The sequence below is a fragment of the Acipenser ruthenus genome, chromosome 39 (genome assembly GCF_902713425.1).
Source record: "Acipenser ruthenus chromosome 39, fAciRut3.2 maternal haplotype, whole genome shotgun sequence".
NCBI lineage: Eukaryota > Metazoa > Chordata > Actinopteri > Acipenseriformes > Acipenseridae > Acipenser > Acipenser ruthenus.
In genome coordinates this window covers 4,548,467-4,568,224 of record NC_081227.1, presented here as the reverse complement: position 1 = coordinate 4,568,224, position 19,758 = coordinate 4,548,467, and the positions used below count along the sequence as shown (strand labels likewise).

Sequence of the window (19,758 nt, the reverse complement as noted above, 5' to 3'; positions counted from 1 at the left end):
TTATCCAGGGCGACTTACAATTGTTACAAGATATGACATTATACATTATTTCACATTATACAGATATCACATTATTTTACATACAATTACCCATTTATACAGTTGGGTTTTTACTGGAGCAATCTAGGTAAAGTACCTTGCTCAAGGGTACAACAGCAGTGTCCCCCACTGGGGATTGAACCCACAACCCTCCGGTCAAGAGTCCAGAGCCCTAACCACTACTCCACACTGCTGCCCACTTTATGTAGAGTAAGTGCACCAGGGAAAACAGACCTGCTGTATAACTGTGCTATTCAGACCCAGTGATGCTTATCCATGAGTATCAGTTATGAAAGCAATGTAAGGTCTGATGTAGCTATTTCACTTAAGCAGTAGCAGAGCATAGATATATTAAATAAAGCGTAGATTGACTTTCTGAGAGGGATGTCATCCTTTAGTTGCCAAACAGTGTTGGACTGGGTCAGTGGAGTGCATGGTTCAAAGCATGCCAGGGACTGCAATGTAAAGCCGTTTCAGTCTGGCCGTCCCTTGTGGTGAGAAACTAAATGACATCTATCTGTGGGACTGTCCAAGGTGATGTGATTATCGTTATCTTTCATTTGTGGGTTTTCAGCATTCCATGCTCCAATTTAGTAGCAAATTCTTTGAACAAAATTCAGTTTTACCAATTCGTATTTTAACATTTGGGGTATGGCTGTCAACATTTATAATTAACAAGCAGATGTCACCAAATTAACTTGGTTTCCTCCTCTCACACCAATACCATAATAAAAGACAGTATCTACTTTTCAAAAACATTCATGGTCAGAACTATATGCATCCACATCATAGATGATATTATTGTTGTTATTATTATTATTATTATTATTATTATTATTATTATTATTATTATTATTATTATTATTATTATTATTATTATTATTGTTTTATATATATAATACAAGATTACAATAATCACTGTTAGGAGTATAATGATTATGGCTTTATCTTTAACATGACTGTATATTCTATATATTACACTCAACAATACCATTACACTCTTGTATACTACACTGCCCCCTACTTACCAAGCTTGCTACAGACATCCAATCGTTTTATCTGTAATCTGTGGGATTAGTGCCTAAAAACTACATAGTCTCAACATGTGTTTCACCCTAAAACCCTCTTCCACACCAAAGCAAGCCATATTTCCTTCTTTCTGGGCTTGTAAAACAGTGATAAAGCACATGTTTAAATCTCACATCACTTGCTTTGAACCTCATTCCTTGCTGTGATTGACACATTGGCTTGTTTCAGTGTAACCTCGATGCCACTGCTGCCAGCAGGGTGCAACTGTAAATAAGATGCTTCGTCTCAGAGGGCTGTCCTGTATTAATATTTTAAACAGTTTAATAAATAAATGAATACATGCGTTATAAATAATGCAAGCTTGCTGGCGAAGTTAAAATCGTAACCCCACCAGCTGATTTGATTTCTCTCTTTTCATGTCCTGATAAGAGATGACCTAATAAGCAATCACGTCTGGCAATACTGGGATGGCATATGTCTGAACAGCATCTGCTCTTGCTGCAGGTCTGGAGCGTCACAGCTGCCTTAACAAATGTATTATTCTTATTTGTTTAGAATCACTTTCTGTTTCAATCATCATATCCTGGTGACTTTTTTTCTTAAACTAAGAAAATTTTGGGGTGAATTATTGGTGGGTGAAATCAACACCGATAATTGTTCATATATAGTATTTCTGCATTTATTTATTTATTTATTTATTTATTTATTTTTTAGTGTGGAAATTTCAGGTTAAATTAGTTTTTGCAACATGTTCTGGTACACACACAAAAAAAAACAAAAAAAAAAAAAAAACTTTGTTCTCTGCTACTAAACTTCAGTTGCGCAATGGTCAGGAGAGGAGTGAAAATGCTTCATAAAAATAATTCAAAGAAGTGCAGTAAATCATGAATCCTCCAGGACATAGCTTTGCCTCAGCTCCTGTACAGTACTGTAGATGATCTCTGGGGGAACAAGCCAGAGGCTATAGAGAGCTCTCAAACATGCCGTCTCTGTAAGTATAGCTGGCACACCAGAGTGAATATCAACAAGAGGATATGTCATACACGCACCACATTAGTCCACTGGTAATATTTTATCACAGTGTATTATCATGAAAATTATTTGGCATCACTTTAATTGAAAGCTTGACTAAAGCGTAGTTGACAGTTTTCATACTCTTAAGAGCTGCACATAGAACCCTTTCATGACTCTCTATGGAATGCCGTGATGGAACCTCTTTTGATGAAGTCCACTGTGGTTTCATAGCTAACAAGCATGTCTGAGAGACATCATGTTTGCATGCATCTTTTAGATTTTTCCTAGAGAACTTCTGGGCCCTTATTCACAAAGCTTTAATTCACGAGTTACATACATACTTGTAAATCAAAGTCTAAAGTTCAAAGACCTTTTTATTTTTATTTTATTCTTTAGAACAGTTTCATGAATAGATAAACTTGATTTACACATTAAAAAAAAATAAATAAATTGGTTAGACTCTAAATTCCCCTGGGATGTATACAAGTTTGACTCTGGACTCCAGTCTTCCTTGAATTCTCGTTTTATTCATATTGGTTTTTTTTGTCTTCTCTTTCAGCTCCGGGTTTCCTGTCTGAGGAGGAGTATTTGGAAATCCCAGCAATTACCAAGCAGAGCGCTGGTGTTTATGAGTGCAGTGCTTCAAACGAAGTCTCAACAGACATAAAAAAAGTACAAGTTATAGTCAACTGTAAGTTCACAAACGTTCATCATGTTTATACGTAAACAGTGCGGGTGAACAGTCACAGAATTTCACTACTGTAAGCGCCAGGGGCCAGACCACGGGAAGAAAACAAGCACATTAATATAATTGAGAAAAGATTTAGATTTGTTGCAAGGCGCTGGAGTCACAGTATTTCTTTGTCATCTGTGTTGCAGAGATTGGTACAGCTTTGAAGGATTTGTATTCTCTTTTCTGTGCTCTAGAATTTATAATACAGTTGCGAATGAAGAAAGGTTGCTGGCCTTGGCAATTTATCTATCTGCCGTATATCTACATGAAATGTGAAGAGGTGTTAATGAATTCCAAATAAATATTACAAATAACCTTGTTGAACTGCTTCATGCGATCTTGGTAGGATTCTTGACGTGGTGCTGCTTGTTTATTGCGCACTCTTTTCTGTGTGTCCACAGTCCCTCCCTATATCTCAAATGCTAAGAATTTGGGGGTCGCAGTGGGTCAGAAAGGGATTTTGCGTTGTGAAGCAATCGCTGTGCCAACCGCAGCTTTTGAGTGGTACATAGAAGACAGAAGGTAAGATCCATTAGTAATTTGTGCTTGGTACACACCAAATGGTGGGTCCTTAAATTCAGTTTTACCGTTTCATATTTTAACATATGGGATATGGCTATCAACATTAATTTATAATAAACAAGCAGATGTGACCAAATTCACTTGATTTCCTCTACTGACACCAGTACTATAATGAAAAACAGTGCTTACTTTTCATAAACACTCATGGTCAGAACTATATGCATCCAAGTCACACATGTTGTTATTATTATTATTATTATTATTATTATTATTATTATTATTATTATTATTTTTATTATTATTATTAATTTATTTATTTATTTATTTGTTTATTAAACCATGCAATTACAGTAATCATAGGTTGATCTTCCAGATGACTGCAGACTAGAGAAAGTCATTAACTTGTTGGCTAAATGTCACAAGTCTGTGACTAGAAAGCCTAGAAAAGGTCATATTCTCAAATTTAAATTGCCACATTATTGACATTTCCAGTAGATCCGCGTTATGAATACATCATTTTTACATAAGCTCTTAAATATTTCACACAACTGAGACAAAAATTCATGTTGTCCCTGATCATCGGATATTAACATGTTCGCAATTCAACACATACGGAAACCATAGGCGTCCCTCCAATATCAGTCTTTCACTGCCATGTAATAATCAGAATTCCTGCATGCTATGTACAGGTTACATGTTATATACTAGGTCAGTGGTATACACAGTGTGCATGTTATAGTCTGATCATTATGGTACTGTTTTGCAGGATCTTCAATGGATTAAATGGGATTCAGATTCAGAACAAGGGCAGGCTGTCCATGCTTACCTTTTTCAATGTGTCTGAGGAGGATTATGGCAACTACACCTGCAAGGCAACGAACAAACTAGGGAACGTAACTACAAGCTTAATACTGTATGGTGAGTGTACCAATCATAATTACGCACTTCTAGACATGCAGATTGTTATACGTGAAGCCTGTTTAAAATTGCTATCCAAATAAAGTATGGTCATAGCACAGGATGTTCTATAAAGTAGATTTAGCGATTTATTGTAAGACATGATGTTTGGGTCTAAGATATATTAATTTAATGGACTAACACTCCAGAACGTCCTGATAAAACAGCGTTGTACATGGCAATGATTGCAGCTTTTTTTTTTACAGTGCCTGTAGAGAGGATAAAGACAACACAGTTCAGTCAGGACAATCTTGCCTTAAATAACCACCTTTATTATAATACACAATCTTACAGATTTCCCAAAACATTGAACCCAAACAATGGGTGAAGAAAAATAAGTGGAGTAAAAATTAGTTGGAGCGCAGCCTCATCCTTCGACACATCCCGGTGCCGCATGCTAAAAAAACAAACAGTACAATACAATAAATCTATGCAATGTGTTCATCCCGGTGAACAAAAAATATTCAACAGAGGAGCATCGTATACTCCTCCCTCCCCCCTCCGGACAAGGCTGGGAGTGAGGTGGTGGTGGTTGGGGAGGAGGTGGTAATTCAAAAGCATGTATAGGTATAGGTTTATATACCTTATAGGGGAACTTGCCAGTAATTGGCTTGAGGGTTGACCAATAAGTGTACTAGTTACTTGTATTAATGATACTATAGATTTCCTGCCTGAAAACCCTGCAAGCTTTATATTAGGTGCAATAGCAGTGTAACTTGCTCTTTCAGTGCATTTGTCTAATGGATCTGGCAGTCACCTTACTAAAGCTTCACAGCTCACTATACTTCAGCCTAATGTATTTCACAAATTCTGACATCGGCGTCATGCTTTTAAAGAAAAAAACAATATTTACATTTGTGCACAAGGTCAGGTGGCTCATTAAAGACAGGGGGAAAAAATAAAATCAAATGTCCAGATCACAAGATATATTATGCCAGGATCGCAATCACCAGAAGGATGACCATTTTTATCCCCCATGTCTTCAATGAACAATCGTACACAAGAAAGCAAATGATACAGAATAAAATGATATTCCTTTTCTTTTTCTAATTTTCTTTCTTCTGGTGTAGAAACAAATGAGCCCACAAGCTCAACACTGGTGCAAGGTCAGTATTGAGCATTATGAATGTTTGCTGTCAATAATCCCTTCTTTTTCACGGATAGTGCAGCCGTTCATACATGCATGAGTGAACCCTCCCATTCCCACACTGATGAAGATTAGTTATCTCTAATTGCATGTGAGACTTGTTTAGCCCATGAATGCACATTGCAGCTATTTTTGTCCACAGTTCATGGGAATGTTTGAAAGTATACACATCCTGATGCGTTTCTAATACACCTTATTACACCAAAGAATGTATTTAAATAAAACCACATAATATCCTTCAGAGTTTATTAAAAAAACATATTTTCCCATGTTTGTAATAATTTGATGGGACCAAACCATATATGCATCATTTGTCATGTCAAGATTACATATTCATACAATCGTTCATAAAAAAATTGGTTGTTAGCCTTATGCGCAACACAATTCAGTTTAAAAAGCAACAATGCAGACTATACCACATACATTCTGCTTGGCACATCCCCTGAACAAAACTGCGATGAATCAGAGCTTCCTCGTGTGTGGAATGGTACACTGTTCTTTTGTTATCTTTTTATTAACACGTCATTTTGTTTTTTCTTTCCACCTTCTTCATCTCTCCACGTGGCCTGTCTACATTGTGCTTTTAACCTGCTTTACTTTTGCCCATGTAAGTAACTGTGAGAGCTGTACTGTATAGCATGTGCAGGGAAGCTTGATTGTAAATCTTGAGTTGTGTTTTATATGTATTTTTTTTTTTTGTAATAATACACTTCTATGCTATTAGATCTCTACTGTAGAGAAAACTAAACAGTGGTGAGAGAGAAGGTATGGCCCAACAATGCATTGAAGTTCTATTGTTCCCAGAAATCCATACAGCTCTTGCAGAACCATCATCGTGAACTGATTTTTTTCATAGGGTTTTGAAAACTTTTATCAAGTCTCATTTTCTAGCATAGAGGTTTAGTTTCCTCTAGCTATTCTCATAACTCAGGCTGTACAAGTTAGCCTTGTATGGAATTAGTCTAGTTGCTCTTCTTTGCACTCTCTCCAAAGCTACTATGGTCAGCAAAACTGAGACATGGTTTCAGGTGCCAAAAAAAAAAAAAAATTTATTTATTTTTAATTCAGGCACATAACCAGTTGAAACAAAATGCAGATAGGTATATTAAAGTGTAGTCCCATACTCAAGTTCGATACAGGTCACTTACCAGTAAGAGTCATGCTGAATGTTTGTATTGTTAGGTGTTGAATGTGTTAATTAAACTACAGATTTTAAGGTAAGGTTTAGTGTTTCCTCCCTTGGGGTAAATTAACTACTTGAATTGTAATTCTAATCCTGTTGCATTGCTTTATATAATGTATTGTGTCATGCAATAATTGGATGGATCTCCCTAAAGAAACTCAGGGTGTAATGAGTAAAGTTCAACAGAAATTAAAAGGAATATTAATGGAATGCCTACAGGACTGACCCTTTGACAAAACAGTCCTTTGTAGTTTTTTTTTTTGTTGTTGTTGTTTAACTTAAGCTGGACGTTACTTATTTTTTTGATAGAATTAATTTACAGTTTGCATTTTGAAACAAAAGTTATACCGAATCATATTTTTCACGATTTTACTCGACAAACGGAGGAAAACTGTAAATACGCAAAGCACACTAATTCCTCGTCATTTCCCATTAAGAAACTCATCGAGTTAGATGTTTATGCCCTGCACGTTGATACCGTCAACCAGCTGACACATTATAGGAACTAATACTGGTAACAGTAATATAGTGCATTCGAATATTTGCTCTGTGTTTTGTGATATGACTAACTGTTGCTTTACAACCACACACACACACTCAATAGTTAATGCTGTTAAACACAACAAGCTCGCTGATGAAACCTCAGCTACACCATTGTAAAATGGACCCTGAGGCTGGAAGATGGCTTGATGTTGTGAGTTGATGTATTCCGAGATGAAGACCCCCAAGAGGCCACAGTTAATTTCTCACAATTAAAAGTTAAGAGCTGGAACATTTAAATTGTTACGGCAGGTAGATTTCAGCGTATCATAGTATGATGTAAGGGGAAGTTGACAGCCTGGATGAGGGAGAGCTTTGGTATTCAGATATTTAACAATCCATGTAAATATACGGTTCCATGCAGAGATATATTCTGCTTTTAAAATTCCTGACTCAAGTCTTACTTATTGGTGCTTTTTCAGTTGCTTATACAAATTTAAGCACAAGCTACAATTCATTACCTTACTGTTAGAATAAACTGCAGCGTGAAAATAGATTTTCACACAAGTCTTATACTTCTCGAGAGTTTAGTCAAGAACAACTGGCCTGTATCTTCAATCAGGGAATCCAAAAGGCAAGCCTAATATCTTTCTGCCTTCAGTTTTACCTTACATACAAGGAACATGCTGCAACATGTGTGCATATAGTCTTCTTGATACCTTTCTTACTGCACTGACATGCAGCCATCACCACATTTAGAGGACATAGTCAGAGACATGACGGTTGGGTTTATACAGAGACAAACTTTTTGTGTACTCCACCTTGCAGTCCCTGTGTGGTAGAGCTGTCAGTGTATCCTATAACAGACCCCCCCCCCCTTGCTGTCATATTACCCTTTGGAAACAAAACAAGATGCTCAGATACTTTTAGACAGCAGTCTGATGAATCCAACAGGAGATGGCAGGCACCTCATCTGGCACGTTCCTTATTTACACTGCTGTTAGAAAATACAGTATGTTTTTTCTGTGTTAGCCAGTAGTTTGAAATGCAATCTGTATCAACACCAAGCCAGATTCAGAGCATAATATGCATCGCCTTATGTTCTTATGTGGTAATTAGGTTTACCAGTTGATGTTATCACATGTGTCATTATTATTAATATACCAATCTGCTCCTTTGGAGTAAGATAACACAGTGCAATAAGGAACACATGTACTTTTTGCCCTATTGAGCCATCACCTGATTGGAATTCTGGCTAATTGAGGTGTTTCTCAGTAGGTGGATCTAACAAAATATGTCATTTAAAGTGCAAAGTAATATGTATTAAGTGTCAGATGTTGGACTTTATATACAAATCTTTAGGGACTGTTTTATGGAATGTTTTAAGGAGTTTTATTTTGATCATGTTTATATAGTGCTTTGAAAAATAAGAATACACTGATCTGGAAACTCGATTTAGTTCTTCAAAATGGGCTTTAAAAAAAAACAGGCTTTGAAAATGCGTCAGGTAACAACATGTCGTTAACAGGCCATTTGCATGTAACAATGCAGTAGTTACTGTGTAATATCTGTATTTACACAGTCACTACAATGTAATTACGTGGTTACTAGTACAGAGTGTTAACTGTTTGCACAGATGCATACATGCACAATTCTCCCATATGTGTCCTTACACTTTTGTAATACAAAATCTCTTACCGATTTCCATTCAACATTTTAACCACTCAGATCTACTGTAGATACTACACCTGCCACAGCATTAACATATTATCTTTTACATATACTTTTAGTTTCTAAAAGGTAGCTGATAATACTCAATTCAATACTCAAATCAAACTTGCTTTGGGGTGTACTGTACCCTGGTAACATTGTTACATTTCTGTTCAAACAGTGACCATAACCAAATGTGTTTTCAATTCAATTACTCTACTTAAAACCACTTCTTCATTAGTTTGAAATGAGTCCCATTTTCCAGTTTAATCATTCATTTGATCCCTTTGACAATACATGCCAAACAGATCAGTTGGCATTAATTAGATTGCTTTCAAGTTCCTGTAGATCATCCAAGTAGACCACGTTATCCATTTTAATTAGGTGCATTTCGATTCAGACAACAGTGGAAAACTCATTAAAACCATAACGATGCTAGACTAAAGCCCACCTATCTCAGTTTGTTTGAAACACTATTACTTGATTACGTAGCCTACATTTCAATAATTTTCTTCATTTCTTGCCAACAGAATTATGTTTTATTTTACTAGTGTACGGTACTAGGATGTTATATATATATATATATATATATATATATGTATTATTATTATTATTTATTTCTTAGCAGATGCCCTTATCCAGGGCGACTTACAATTGTTACAAGATATCACATTATTTATATATCACATTCTTTTTTACATACAATTACCCATCTATACAGTTGGGTTTTTACTGGAGCAATCTAGGTAAAGTACCTTGCTCAAGAGTACAACAGCAGTGTACCCCCATCAGGGATTGAACCCACGACCCTCCGGTCAAGAGTCCAGAGCCCTAACCACTACTCCACACTGCTGCCCCAGTGCTATACCATGCTACCCCATTATAATGAGGTTGTCAGGGTCCATAATCAGGAGACAGCGTTATTTGTGTTTAAATTAAACACAGAAAAGCAAAACAAACATCAAATCGCATAATGTCTTCTTCTTCTTCTTCTTCTTCTTCTTCTTCTTCTTCTTCTTCTTCTTCTTCTTCTTCGTCCCATGCATGTTCTTATGTTACAGTGCCATGGTCATGCTAAACATTGCTCTTACTGACTTAATTAGTGTCTGGCAAATACAAGCCCATCAACCACGACGAAGATGGCAAGGCATGTCCCTTAAGAATGCTGTTGTAATCCGCCAGATTAACGGTTCCCTGCAAGTTAAAGCCATGCTGCCACAGTGCTCTGCAAAGCAGTCATGCTAGGAGGAGGAGGTGGTATGGTCCTACATAAGGATTTTTTTTCTGCAGTAATGTCAGCGCTTACCTCTGTGCACTGTGTGCTATGCACCAAGCGGGTTAGTATAGTAATCTGCCGTCTGGACAGCATTTGATTAGCTTGTATATGGCCAGCAGTGATTAAGGTTGACCTGTCTGGTTGATTGGTCAAGGATTTATCCTCCAGCTAGATAATGATAATGATCTGGAACGTGGGATATATTTATAATGGAAGTAATGGAAGGAGCAGCTGTGCATGGTCAGTGACCATAATGTGGTCATTTCAGCTCTTCTGTTTTGGATGAACTAGACTGCCATCATTATGATGCAGGATTGGGAGCTTCCATGACTAGGGCCTGAATTAAATCAAAGTCAATGTCGCCGCCTGTCATTTTGATTGAATCCAGTCCTAGGTACTTCTCATTCTTCTCAACACCCTTGTGGCTGCAGAAGGGATCTGCAATTAAGCAATCCAGTTTAGACTTGTTCAAAAGTAACTTGAAAATGGTACTCCAAATCAGACTGGGTCTAAAATATGGCCGTTATCTGGCTTGGGGTGACAATAAATAACATTGATGTGATTTCAGGTTGGGTCTTCATGCAGCTTATCCACTGTCAACTGCTAGAGTTCGTATTTAGTCTATGCAGAATCTTACCAAGACCTGTATTGTCATCTAAGAGCAGCTTTTCACCAGTGTTCTGTATTCCCTCAAACCTCAAATCTAATATAAAATGATTTAATTTCTTTTAGAGAAGACAACATCTACAAAGTATGCAATACTGAGAGGTTTGTATATGCATTACAGTAAATTCCAATAACACTCAATTAGCTCATAAGTATGATACATAAAGGAAATGTATAACATTTAACATACGTCTAATATAGAAAACATCTCTCTAACCTGCTAACCCAATTTAATATCCCCTACAGAACAGCTTCTGAACTCACTCATGAGCCTTTATGATGCAAATAACCTTGTTCATTTTGGAATTATTGGAATTTCAGTTTGGAAATTGTAGCGAAATTATATTAAAACTGTAAAATATATATATATGTATATTTTTGACAAAAACAATGTCAACACCTTCTATTGATGTTTATTCGTGTTGCAGCAAATAAATCAGATCTATAGTTCTATAGTGTATGTTCCAGCTACTTTTGAATAACATGTATTGTGTAGCTGTTGTAAACTGTTACGTCTCCAAAACGGATAGAGGTCAAGAGAGTCAAGCCCTCTCCCTCGCTGTCCATTCCACCATGGCATCAGACGCTTCACGAGTTACAGCGTGGCATTTTGCCGAAAAGAATGAAGGCCTGGCAAAGACAGAATTTTCCATTGACTGTCAACATAATAAATCATAAAACTTTCAAAACAAACACAACTCAGAGTGCCAACAAATGACCTTTTCCCTTTGTTTGGAGCTTCATGAGTTTTGGGCGGACAGATGAAAGGAAATTGTAAGAGCTCTCTGGCTGATGGAATGACACTGGCTCCTTGAATGAATGTCTGCTAAAGCCAGCTGAGCACCACCACTTATTTTATGAAAACCTCTTAGTATTTTCTCCAGCAGCTGTGTAAACAGACCCAAAACTTCAGTGGCACTGGCACATTTTAGGGCAATGTTCCATAACAGACCTTCCAGGAACTTGTTTTAGGAAAGGGTTGAAGCCATTTAAAGCAGGTAACCCCACAATATTCAGGTTCACACTTTCAACACGTTACTAAAAAAAAAAAAAAAACGCTTGTGTCCTTTACTAGTTATATTCAGATGATACACATAAACTTGTCATATTAAGTCAATAAAATAGAGTGTATTCAATGTTTCAAAACCAGTATACCCATCACATCGCATTCCTTTCCACTCTATTGTTTTAATGTACATTTTTTACATTGTTTAATTAACTCTGTTAGTTAAGCAGTGCTGTGGATCAAACTGTTCTTGCTGACAATCGATATACTACTACTACTACTACTACCTTAGCTACTAGATTCAGCAAAGGCATGCTTTAATTTTCAAGTTATAAGCTAGTAACAACAGTTGCTGCATTTCAGAGTCTTTGCAGTCTAGCTGTGTCTGGTGTTGAAAAAAACCATCAGCTCTGTAGTAACTTAAATGTACAAAAGATAGCTTGGTCCATAAAGTCTTTTTTTGTTCAAAGATTACATGAAATTTGTATCCGAATTTAAAATTAGCTTAACGGAATGTATTATTAATTAGTCATTTAGAAGACGCTTTTATCCAAAGCGACTTACAGAGATTAAGGGGTGAACTATGCATCAACAACTGCTGCACACTTAAAATAGGACTTAAGTCTTACATCTCAACCGTAGGACAGAGCACAAGGAGGTTAAGTGACTTGCTCAGGGTCACATGGTTAGTCAGTGGCTGAGCGGGGATTAGAACCAGGGACCTCCTTTCTTTAACCACTGGACCACCAAGCCTCCCTAACCCTAACCCTAACCCTGACCCTAACCCTAACCATTGCTGTCCTAACCAGTGTCGGATTAGGTTTGTATACTTGTCCGTGGTAAAAACAGGACTTTATGGACACCTATCGTTTTGTACTGGAGCAAAACAAAACGGTCTTTAAATGAATGTTTACTCCCCCTCCTACAGATCTTGGAGCAGCGCAGGATGGGAAGAGCAGTGGCACAGGAATTCATGCCTCGGCCTACCTGTTGATGATTCTCTGTGTGCAGCTCCTGCTCAAATTTTGATGCAGAACTATCTCCGAGGGGCAGCGTCCGGTTTCTTTCTTTTCAGCACCACAGACTTTTGCACAAAGCAGGAGACCCAATCTTCAATTTTGAAATTGCAAAAATACAATACGTTTTTTCTTTTTGTCAGTTTGAAAGTCTGTGTACAGAAGATGACTGCCCTCTTTGTTGCTGCAATCGAACGCCCCCATTGTACCATGGTCTAAAAAAAAAGGCTGTTAATGTTTTTGTTTGTTTGATTTTGTTTTTGATTTTATTGTTAACCACTGACATCTGCAGTGGGCAGTAGTATGTAGGAAAAAACGAAAGTTTTCTCCTCAATATTATACATGGTGGTATTTTTAAGTGATGAGTGCTATATTCCTTTTTAGTAATATGATGAAATATTTTCAGAGTATAGATATTGGAGATAAAAAGTATATGATATATTGTTGCTACTAAGTAAATTTCCGTACTACAAGCAATTGAAAAGGCATATGTATTGCTTGTTTGGTACCTGTGTAAAACCGGCAAAACATTATACATTTTATCAAACTAACTAATGCTGGCAACTCAGGGCTTATGGTTTCAGATCCATTTTGCATTTATATCATCAATTCAGTTTTCAAAATAACAATCTAGATGTGGCTTTTTTTTAACAGTAACATGTTATTCACCATCCGAAGCTACCGAATTTCTAGAAATCGGTTTCTGCATAATCTATTTCTATGTAAAAAAAATAGATAGAATAACCTGTCTTCAGTTACTGTATCGACTGATAAATGTACCCTCATTGATGTCAGCTGCTTCACTGTATGCACAGTAGATCAATTACCTTTTGACCAGACACATTTTATTGTAAATAAGGGATACACATTATGATTTGTTAACGTTTTCTTTGATGTACATTCTTATTCAACATTATAAAGTATATGCCAGTGGACCAAAACATTAACATTGTGCTAATTATTATTATTTTTTTTTTTAGTAACCTGCATGATAAATATGTCCTGCAGTAATGGAATATAATAAACAATGTTATAGTTTTAAAATGCGAGACCACAATTTTAAGATACAATAAAGAAATACAAAAAAAACAGATCAAGGGAAACATGTAAAACACCTTTATCAATATCCCTACCAGAATAAAACCCATAAGCCATGTGGAGCAAAGGGCCATTGGTTCAGCTGTAATTTCGTTTTAAATTGAGGTGTTAATCCTCACAAAGATCACCACGGATGACCACACCAAGGAGAAGGAATATTCCCCTTAGCAATGTTCTTTATCAACAGCTGCAGCACTGATTGTCTTTGATAAGAACATACGCTCATCAGCGCCAACGCTAATGGCAATATGGCTGTCAATGCTGCTGGTATCTGCAGTTCATTCTACTTCTGAACCTGATAATGTGTAACATACGCCCGTTGTTCCCATGCTGCCGAAACAGACGCGTATCAAGTGCTGGAATATGCAGGGTGCTCTGGGTCACCTTTACATTTGTCACCCAAACTGATTATTGTATTTGAAACCTGGTAAAATTAAAAATGCAGTAATTCAATCCACAGTACTTTATTAAACACTGTTCAGCATTCCATGAAACAACCTGTGTCTGTGGAAATTTCAGCTTCAGTTTCAGCACCTCGGTTTTACTGGCTCATTCATTTGGCACCATTTTCACTGAGGTGTCTGCAACCATTGAAATAAGACTTAGACGGCAGCAAAAGCAACATGAGTTGCTAGGATTGACCAATAAAATCAAGGGGCTTATTGAAATGTTGGGACTGAAACTGGGTTGGAATACCAGCTCATTTTATCACCATATGCAAAATATACTGGGAATAATGTCTGTGCAGCGATGCTGCACTGGAGTTTGTTGTTCAGAGAATATGGGCTTGTCCTGATTTGGTCTGGACTTGACCTTTGTTGGTCCTGGAATTAAACTCCATCATTTGCATATCTGTGTTTGAATGATTTTTATCCAAGCCTGTTCTTTTTATCTGTTGCTAATCACAGACACCCCAATACACACCTGCTGTAGACACATGTGGGTACCCTTTTACATTAAAATCAGTGTCAGTGGGTGCATAGCCCTTTCGGTGGATTGTAAATGTCATCATTGCATGCTAGTAACATGAAATGTGCCCTAAAAGGAGCCTAGTGTCATTTCATGGTTGCACAGCAGTCGTGCAGATCAGAATGCTAGCCATTACTTTGATTTCGTAGCTGACAGTCACAAATCGGTATTCTTTACATGTCACAAAATCCATACTGCAAAATGGTAGAGGCCAGCATTTAATATAAGCTTTTTTTTAGTAAACAGCATTTTTTTTTTACTTCAAAGTAGCTGTTATCTTTCCTGTAATGACTGCCACATCTTTCATGTGTACAGTGTTTAGTAGTGCATGTAACTATCTTAATGTCTCTTGAGACGGGCCGATATGGAGGTATGTCCAACAACAACCATCAGCTACAAATGGGCTTGAACTTGTTGGTGTTTATTTTTTTGCCAAAAAGACTGAGGGGGTAGAAGTACTAAGATGGGCCCGTCGCATGCGCAAACATATTGCAGTTTGCATTTTCGTTGCGACAGTTCACAAGGTATACATTTTGTCGTCCGTACTAAGAGAAAATACTTTATTGAAGAGAGCCACAATATACTCATTTAAATATATGTTGCATCCTCTTAGTGAGATCTCTAGCACTGCAAGTCATGTAACGAATAAATAGTGAAAGGCAGTTTAATCCCATCAGATTCTATAGTGGGGCCCCACCTTCACCCCCTGTTTCTATCAAAAAGCTTTTCATAATCACACAGTAGCCCCTCGCTAATCCGGACATGTTTCACCATCATAATGAGGTGTCGTCAGTGGTAGGCTGCTACCTCACAAGGGTGGAGATTAATAGTACAGCATGCTCACAGTTTCTTTGATTGGTAAAATACTGTATGTATGGGTGGATGATTTTTTTTAGAATACAGATGTGTAAAGGAACTGCATGGAAAACTATACTGTGCACATCTGCTAATACATTGTTTTGTAATTATATCTCACAAAGCAGATGAAGTGCAGACTTTAATTCAGTTTTCTTGTGCATGTAAAAAAGTATGTATTTGTCATTTCTGTCATTGGTTTAAATAGGCCATCGTGAGACATTCTAAAACTCTGTGGACCTTGAGATCATCTATAGCTATTCATTGTTGTGAAGAGTGAGGTTATCACTGCTGAAATGGACAAGATGCATTGACTTTGGTATTGACTTTCTTCAAGCACTCGTGTAATCACAAGTGCTGAGTGCTATCTTAAGACTGCTCAGCCTGCATTAAAGACAAAATAAACTGTAATTATAACACCACCACCATCAACACTAATAGCATTGATTTCAAAGCCTTTGGTGTCAATGCCCTTACTTATCCTTCTTCTGGCTGTCTTCCTTTGGCATCCCCCTGCTGTCGCTGCTCAAGGATGCTGTAATTGTGCAGTGAGCTGTGATGAAGGCAGTTCCGTGATCATGTCAAGCCTCAGGATTGGCAGCAGAGATATAACTGTAATTAACAACAATTTAAGCTTAAACGTCCCCTTATCATCTCCAGGTTCTTTACAATAAAGTGCTTAGTGAGCAGCAGAGCCAGTTAAAGTTAAGACTTTTTTTAAATGTTTAAAAATATATGCAATACAGTAGGTCTAAAGGATAGAGAGCCATAAATACGGTGCAATGTTTCTTAAAGATCCAGCAGACACCAGGACAATGAGCTTAACTACTGGTAGGTCCACTGTGACAGTGTTTCGTGTGTGGGTCATCATTGAATAATAATGAGTCAGACACAGAGCATTGGGTGTTGACACGCCGCCCAGGCCCGCAGATTTAATAACACTGGTGCTGCCACTAGGCTACCAGCAATGGTAGCCCTAGTGCCACATTTAATAAAGAAAGCAAAAACAAAACACAGCTAAAAATAAAAGCTTGCCACACAAGGCAAGCCTCATTAAAATAGACATCCTGCTCCAGGAACCTACTACACTATATTACCCTCTCTATACCGGTTGGGATCAGCATCCCCTAAACTAACCTGCTGCTGTTGCTCCCAAAGTCCCGGCCTTCGGGTCTTTGCTACAGTCCTGGCTGAGCAAAGCCTTCGCAGTTAAAGGGTTCCCGTAATAATTATCGGACGCTCTCCTCTTCGATATCAACAAAGCAAGCTTTTGCTCAGCGCTCATCTGTGTAGCAATGGCAGTGCAGTACTCTCGAGCTGTAGCGCAGACGTTTTTTGCGCTCCACACAGCCTCCCCGGGCACGCTCCCCAGCCAATCCGGACCTCCTGATCAGCTCAGCGCAGGGCGAGTCTACCTGCTCAACTGGTTGCCTAGCAACACGTCTCCTGTTACACATCCCAGCTGCACACATCCGCACAAGAACCTGTGACAGGGTCCTCCCTTTCACATCCAATGACTTGGCTGGCGAGCTACAGGATACAATTTGACACACTCACACAGCACAGGGGATGAGCTTAAGGGCTTTGAAGGTCACCACCATTTTGTATACATTTTAACCAGTACCATTTACTAACACTTACTACATGCACTTAGCACACACGTCTGTGGGTGTGAGAATGGGTTACTTTCTAGATCATATACTTTTGTTGTAAGTACATGTATCAAATAATGTAACAAAAGTAAGTAATGTACAGTACGGTTATGGTGCAGTTAATGCAGTCTGAAGTGCATCCAAATTGACTCTTAGTGAAAGCACATCAAAAATGTAACAAAACCTAGTGAAAGCATGGTAAAGCATAGGTACGCATTGTGAAGAATAGTGAGATATTAATAAACATGGCACCAGGTAAATGCACAGTATAACCATGGGTTAAGCATGGTAAAACTGCACAATACAATGGTAAGCTTTAATACAGGCATAAAACTGATGCACAGCCTTCTCTGTGGCGAGCCAGGTTACTATGACAGGGAGCGATTTTAAACACTTCTGTTTTTTTAATTGCAGGCTTGGGCTGGGTGTGTTATGAGGCGAAAAGATCTGTCTCATTCATTATCAAGCATATCAAATTTGCGAAAAGGTATATTGCAGGTTTTTAGTATTCCAAGAGGGCTAGGCTATCACTGCCATGCTGTTCCTTTTCATCCACCAACACATATATTATTCATGCAAAATTTTTTTGATCCGATGAGAAAACATAGTAAAAAAAATCAGAAAATGTTCATGTTATCGCTCATATGCTTTCAACCTGTGCTGAGATTCTTTAACTGAGATCCTGGAGCCTGTGAGTAATGTGTGCCCTTTACAACAACAAAGAAAACAAAATGTGATTTCTTAATTTAAACACTAGGTTTAATGCAGGATTTACTTAAGGGACAAGTTATCTTGTAACTCTTTCATCTAGTACTTTATGTTCTAGGCCAGTTCCAGGTGTTCCAGTTCCAAATTATAATCCAATATAGTTTCCAATCAGTGGAATGTTTATAAAATAGCTCAGCTTTTTGCCTTTATCTGTTTTTTGTTTGATTTTTTTTACCTTAGAATTGATCCCTGAACAGATTTATATTTTGTATTCAGATGGGATTCAGATATTTAACATCTAGACCATTTTGACCTGTGCTATTCTCCTGTCCTGCGTTTCTATTGAATACAAAAAAAAAACCCCATACAAAACACTTGCTAACAGTGAGGAAAATACTATTGGAAAAGCTTGGTTTGATATTCGGTTATCCCTTTAAGTAGTAGATCTTTTTTTATTGGTCTCAAATCTGTGGTTTTGAAATGGATCTTATAATAAGCATGGCATTTCAATTTAATGGTCCAGATTTTCTTTCAAACTGGAGATAAAAAAAAAAAAAAAGTATTAATTAGAGAAAGAAAAAAAACCTGGGGCGTCATGATGTGTTAATACAATTGCCTGTTTCCATAGAAAATAACAGAGGTCTTAAAGTGGCTCAGAATTGTTTGATTTAATAGACAACTCCAGTAATGGAGACATACATCAGAATATCACCTTATGTTGTAAATCCTGTAAGACTGCAGCCTTTTCCCTCATATTTTAAAGCATTTGTTTACCTCAAAAAACGAAGCTCCTTTATTCCTCCTTTAGTCTGCCAGTTCAAGGGTGAAGATTATGGAACACCTCTTATCACGTGATAGGTGCTATCTGACACCCTGATATATACAGCTGTATATATGGAAATATCATAATATTCTGCTAAGTAGTAGGCATTGTAAGATGGCTTATCCTTCTTTATGCGCTGTCAGCTGTATCTTTGTTATTTTATTTAATAGGAAAACTCTAGTGACATGCCTTCATTTCGCCTTGACGTCTAATTAGACAGCAAATAATTCCCAGAGAACCCCCCCCCCCGCCCGCCCCCCCAAAGAAACCATGCAAACATTATTATTCGATGCCAGAATGCATGAGATAAATGTAAAACTGATTTACTAAATTCATGTTTGGTTAGAACAGAGCTTTCCAACCCTGGTGATGGGAACCTCCTGTTTCTTCTGGTTTCCACTCCAACTGAGCTCTCAATTACTTAACTAGACCCTTAATTGAACTAATAATTTGCTTAATTAGACCTTTTTAATTGCTCTCAGCTCCTAAAAAGCTGCAGAGTTCAAGTTATTTATAAAATGTTATAGCCAACTTGAAACCTGCAACTGTTTAAGAGCTAAAAACAAGTAAAATTAAGCAAATTATTAGTTCAAATTAAGGGTTTAGTGAAGTAATTGAGAGCTCAGTTGGAATGAAAAACAGAAGAGACACAGAGTCTTGAGGACCAGGGCTGGGAAGCCCTGGGTTAGATAGATAGATTGCAATTAAGTTAATATCTTATAACACTTAACTTGATGCAAATCATTCAATGCAGGGCTCCTGTTGCTCAATTAATGTCTCTTTATAACCTAATTTGCACATGATAACCAGACGGGACAGTTGTTAGTTTTGCAGACTTTAGCACTGTCATATTCAATTATAGGATTATTATGAAC

General features: G+C 37.4%; 1 protein-coding gene across 7 annotated transcripts in view; it reads left to right on the top strand.

Annotated features, from left to right (window-relative positions):
• Positions 1–15,552, top strand: part of LOC117397092 (neurotrimin-like) — a 237,590-nt gene extending 222,038 nt beyond the window's left edge. For 3 of the 7 annotated variants that reach the window (XM_034912614.2, XM_059009677.1, XM_034912613.2), the window contains 6 exons: positions 2,642–2,773; positions 3,217–3,337; positions 4,104–4,255; positions 5,365–5,400; positions 10,823–10,858; positions 12,691–15,552. In XM_034912614.2, the coding sequence (XP_034768505.2) occupies positions 2,642–2,773; positions 3,217–3,337; positions 4,104–4,255; positions 5,365–5,400; positions 10,823–10,858; positions 12,691–12,791 (578 nt within the window). In that variant the 3' untranslated portion in view covers positions 12,792–15,552. The remainder of the gene's footprint in view (positions 1–2,641; positions 2,774–3,216; positions 3,338–4,103; positions 4,256–5,364; positions 5,401–10,822; positions 10,859–12,690) is intronic. The other 4 variants (XM_059009674.1, XM_034912615.2, XM_059009675.1 and 1 more) reach the window with 4 other exon arrangements.
• The last annotated feature ends 4,206 nt before the right edge of the window (positions 15,553–19,758 follow it).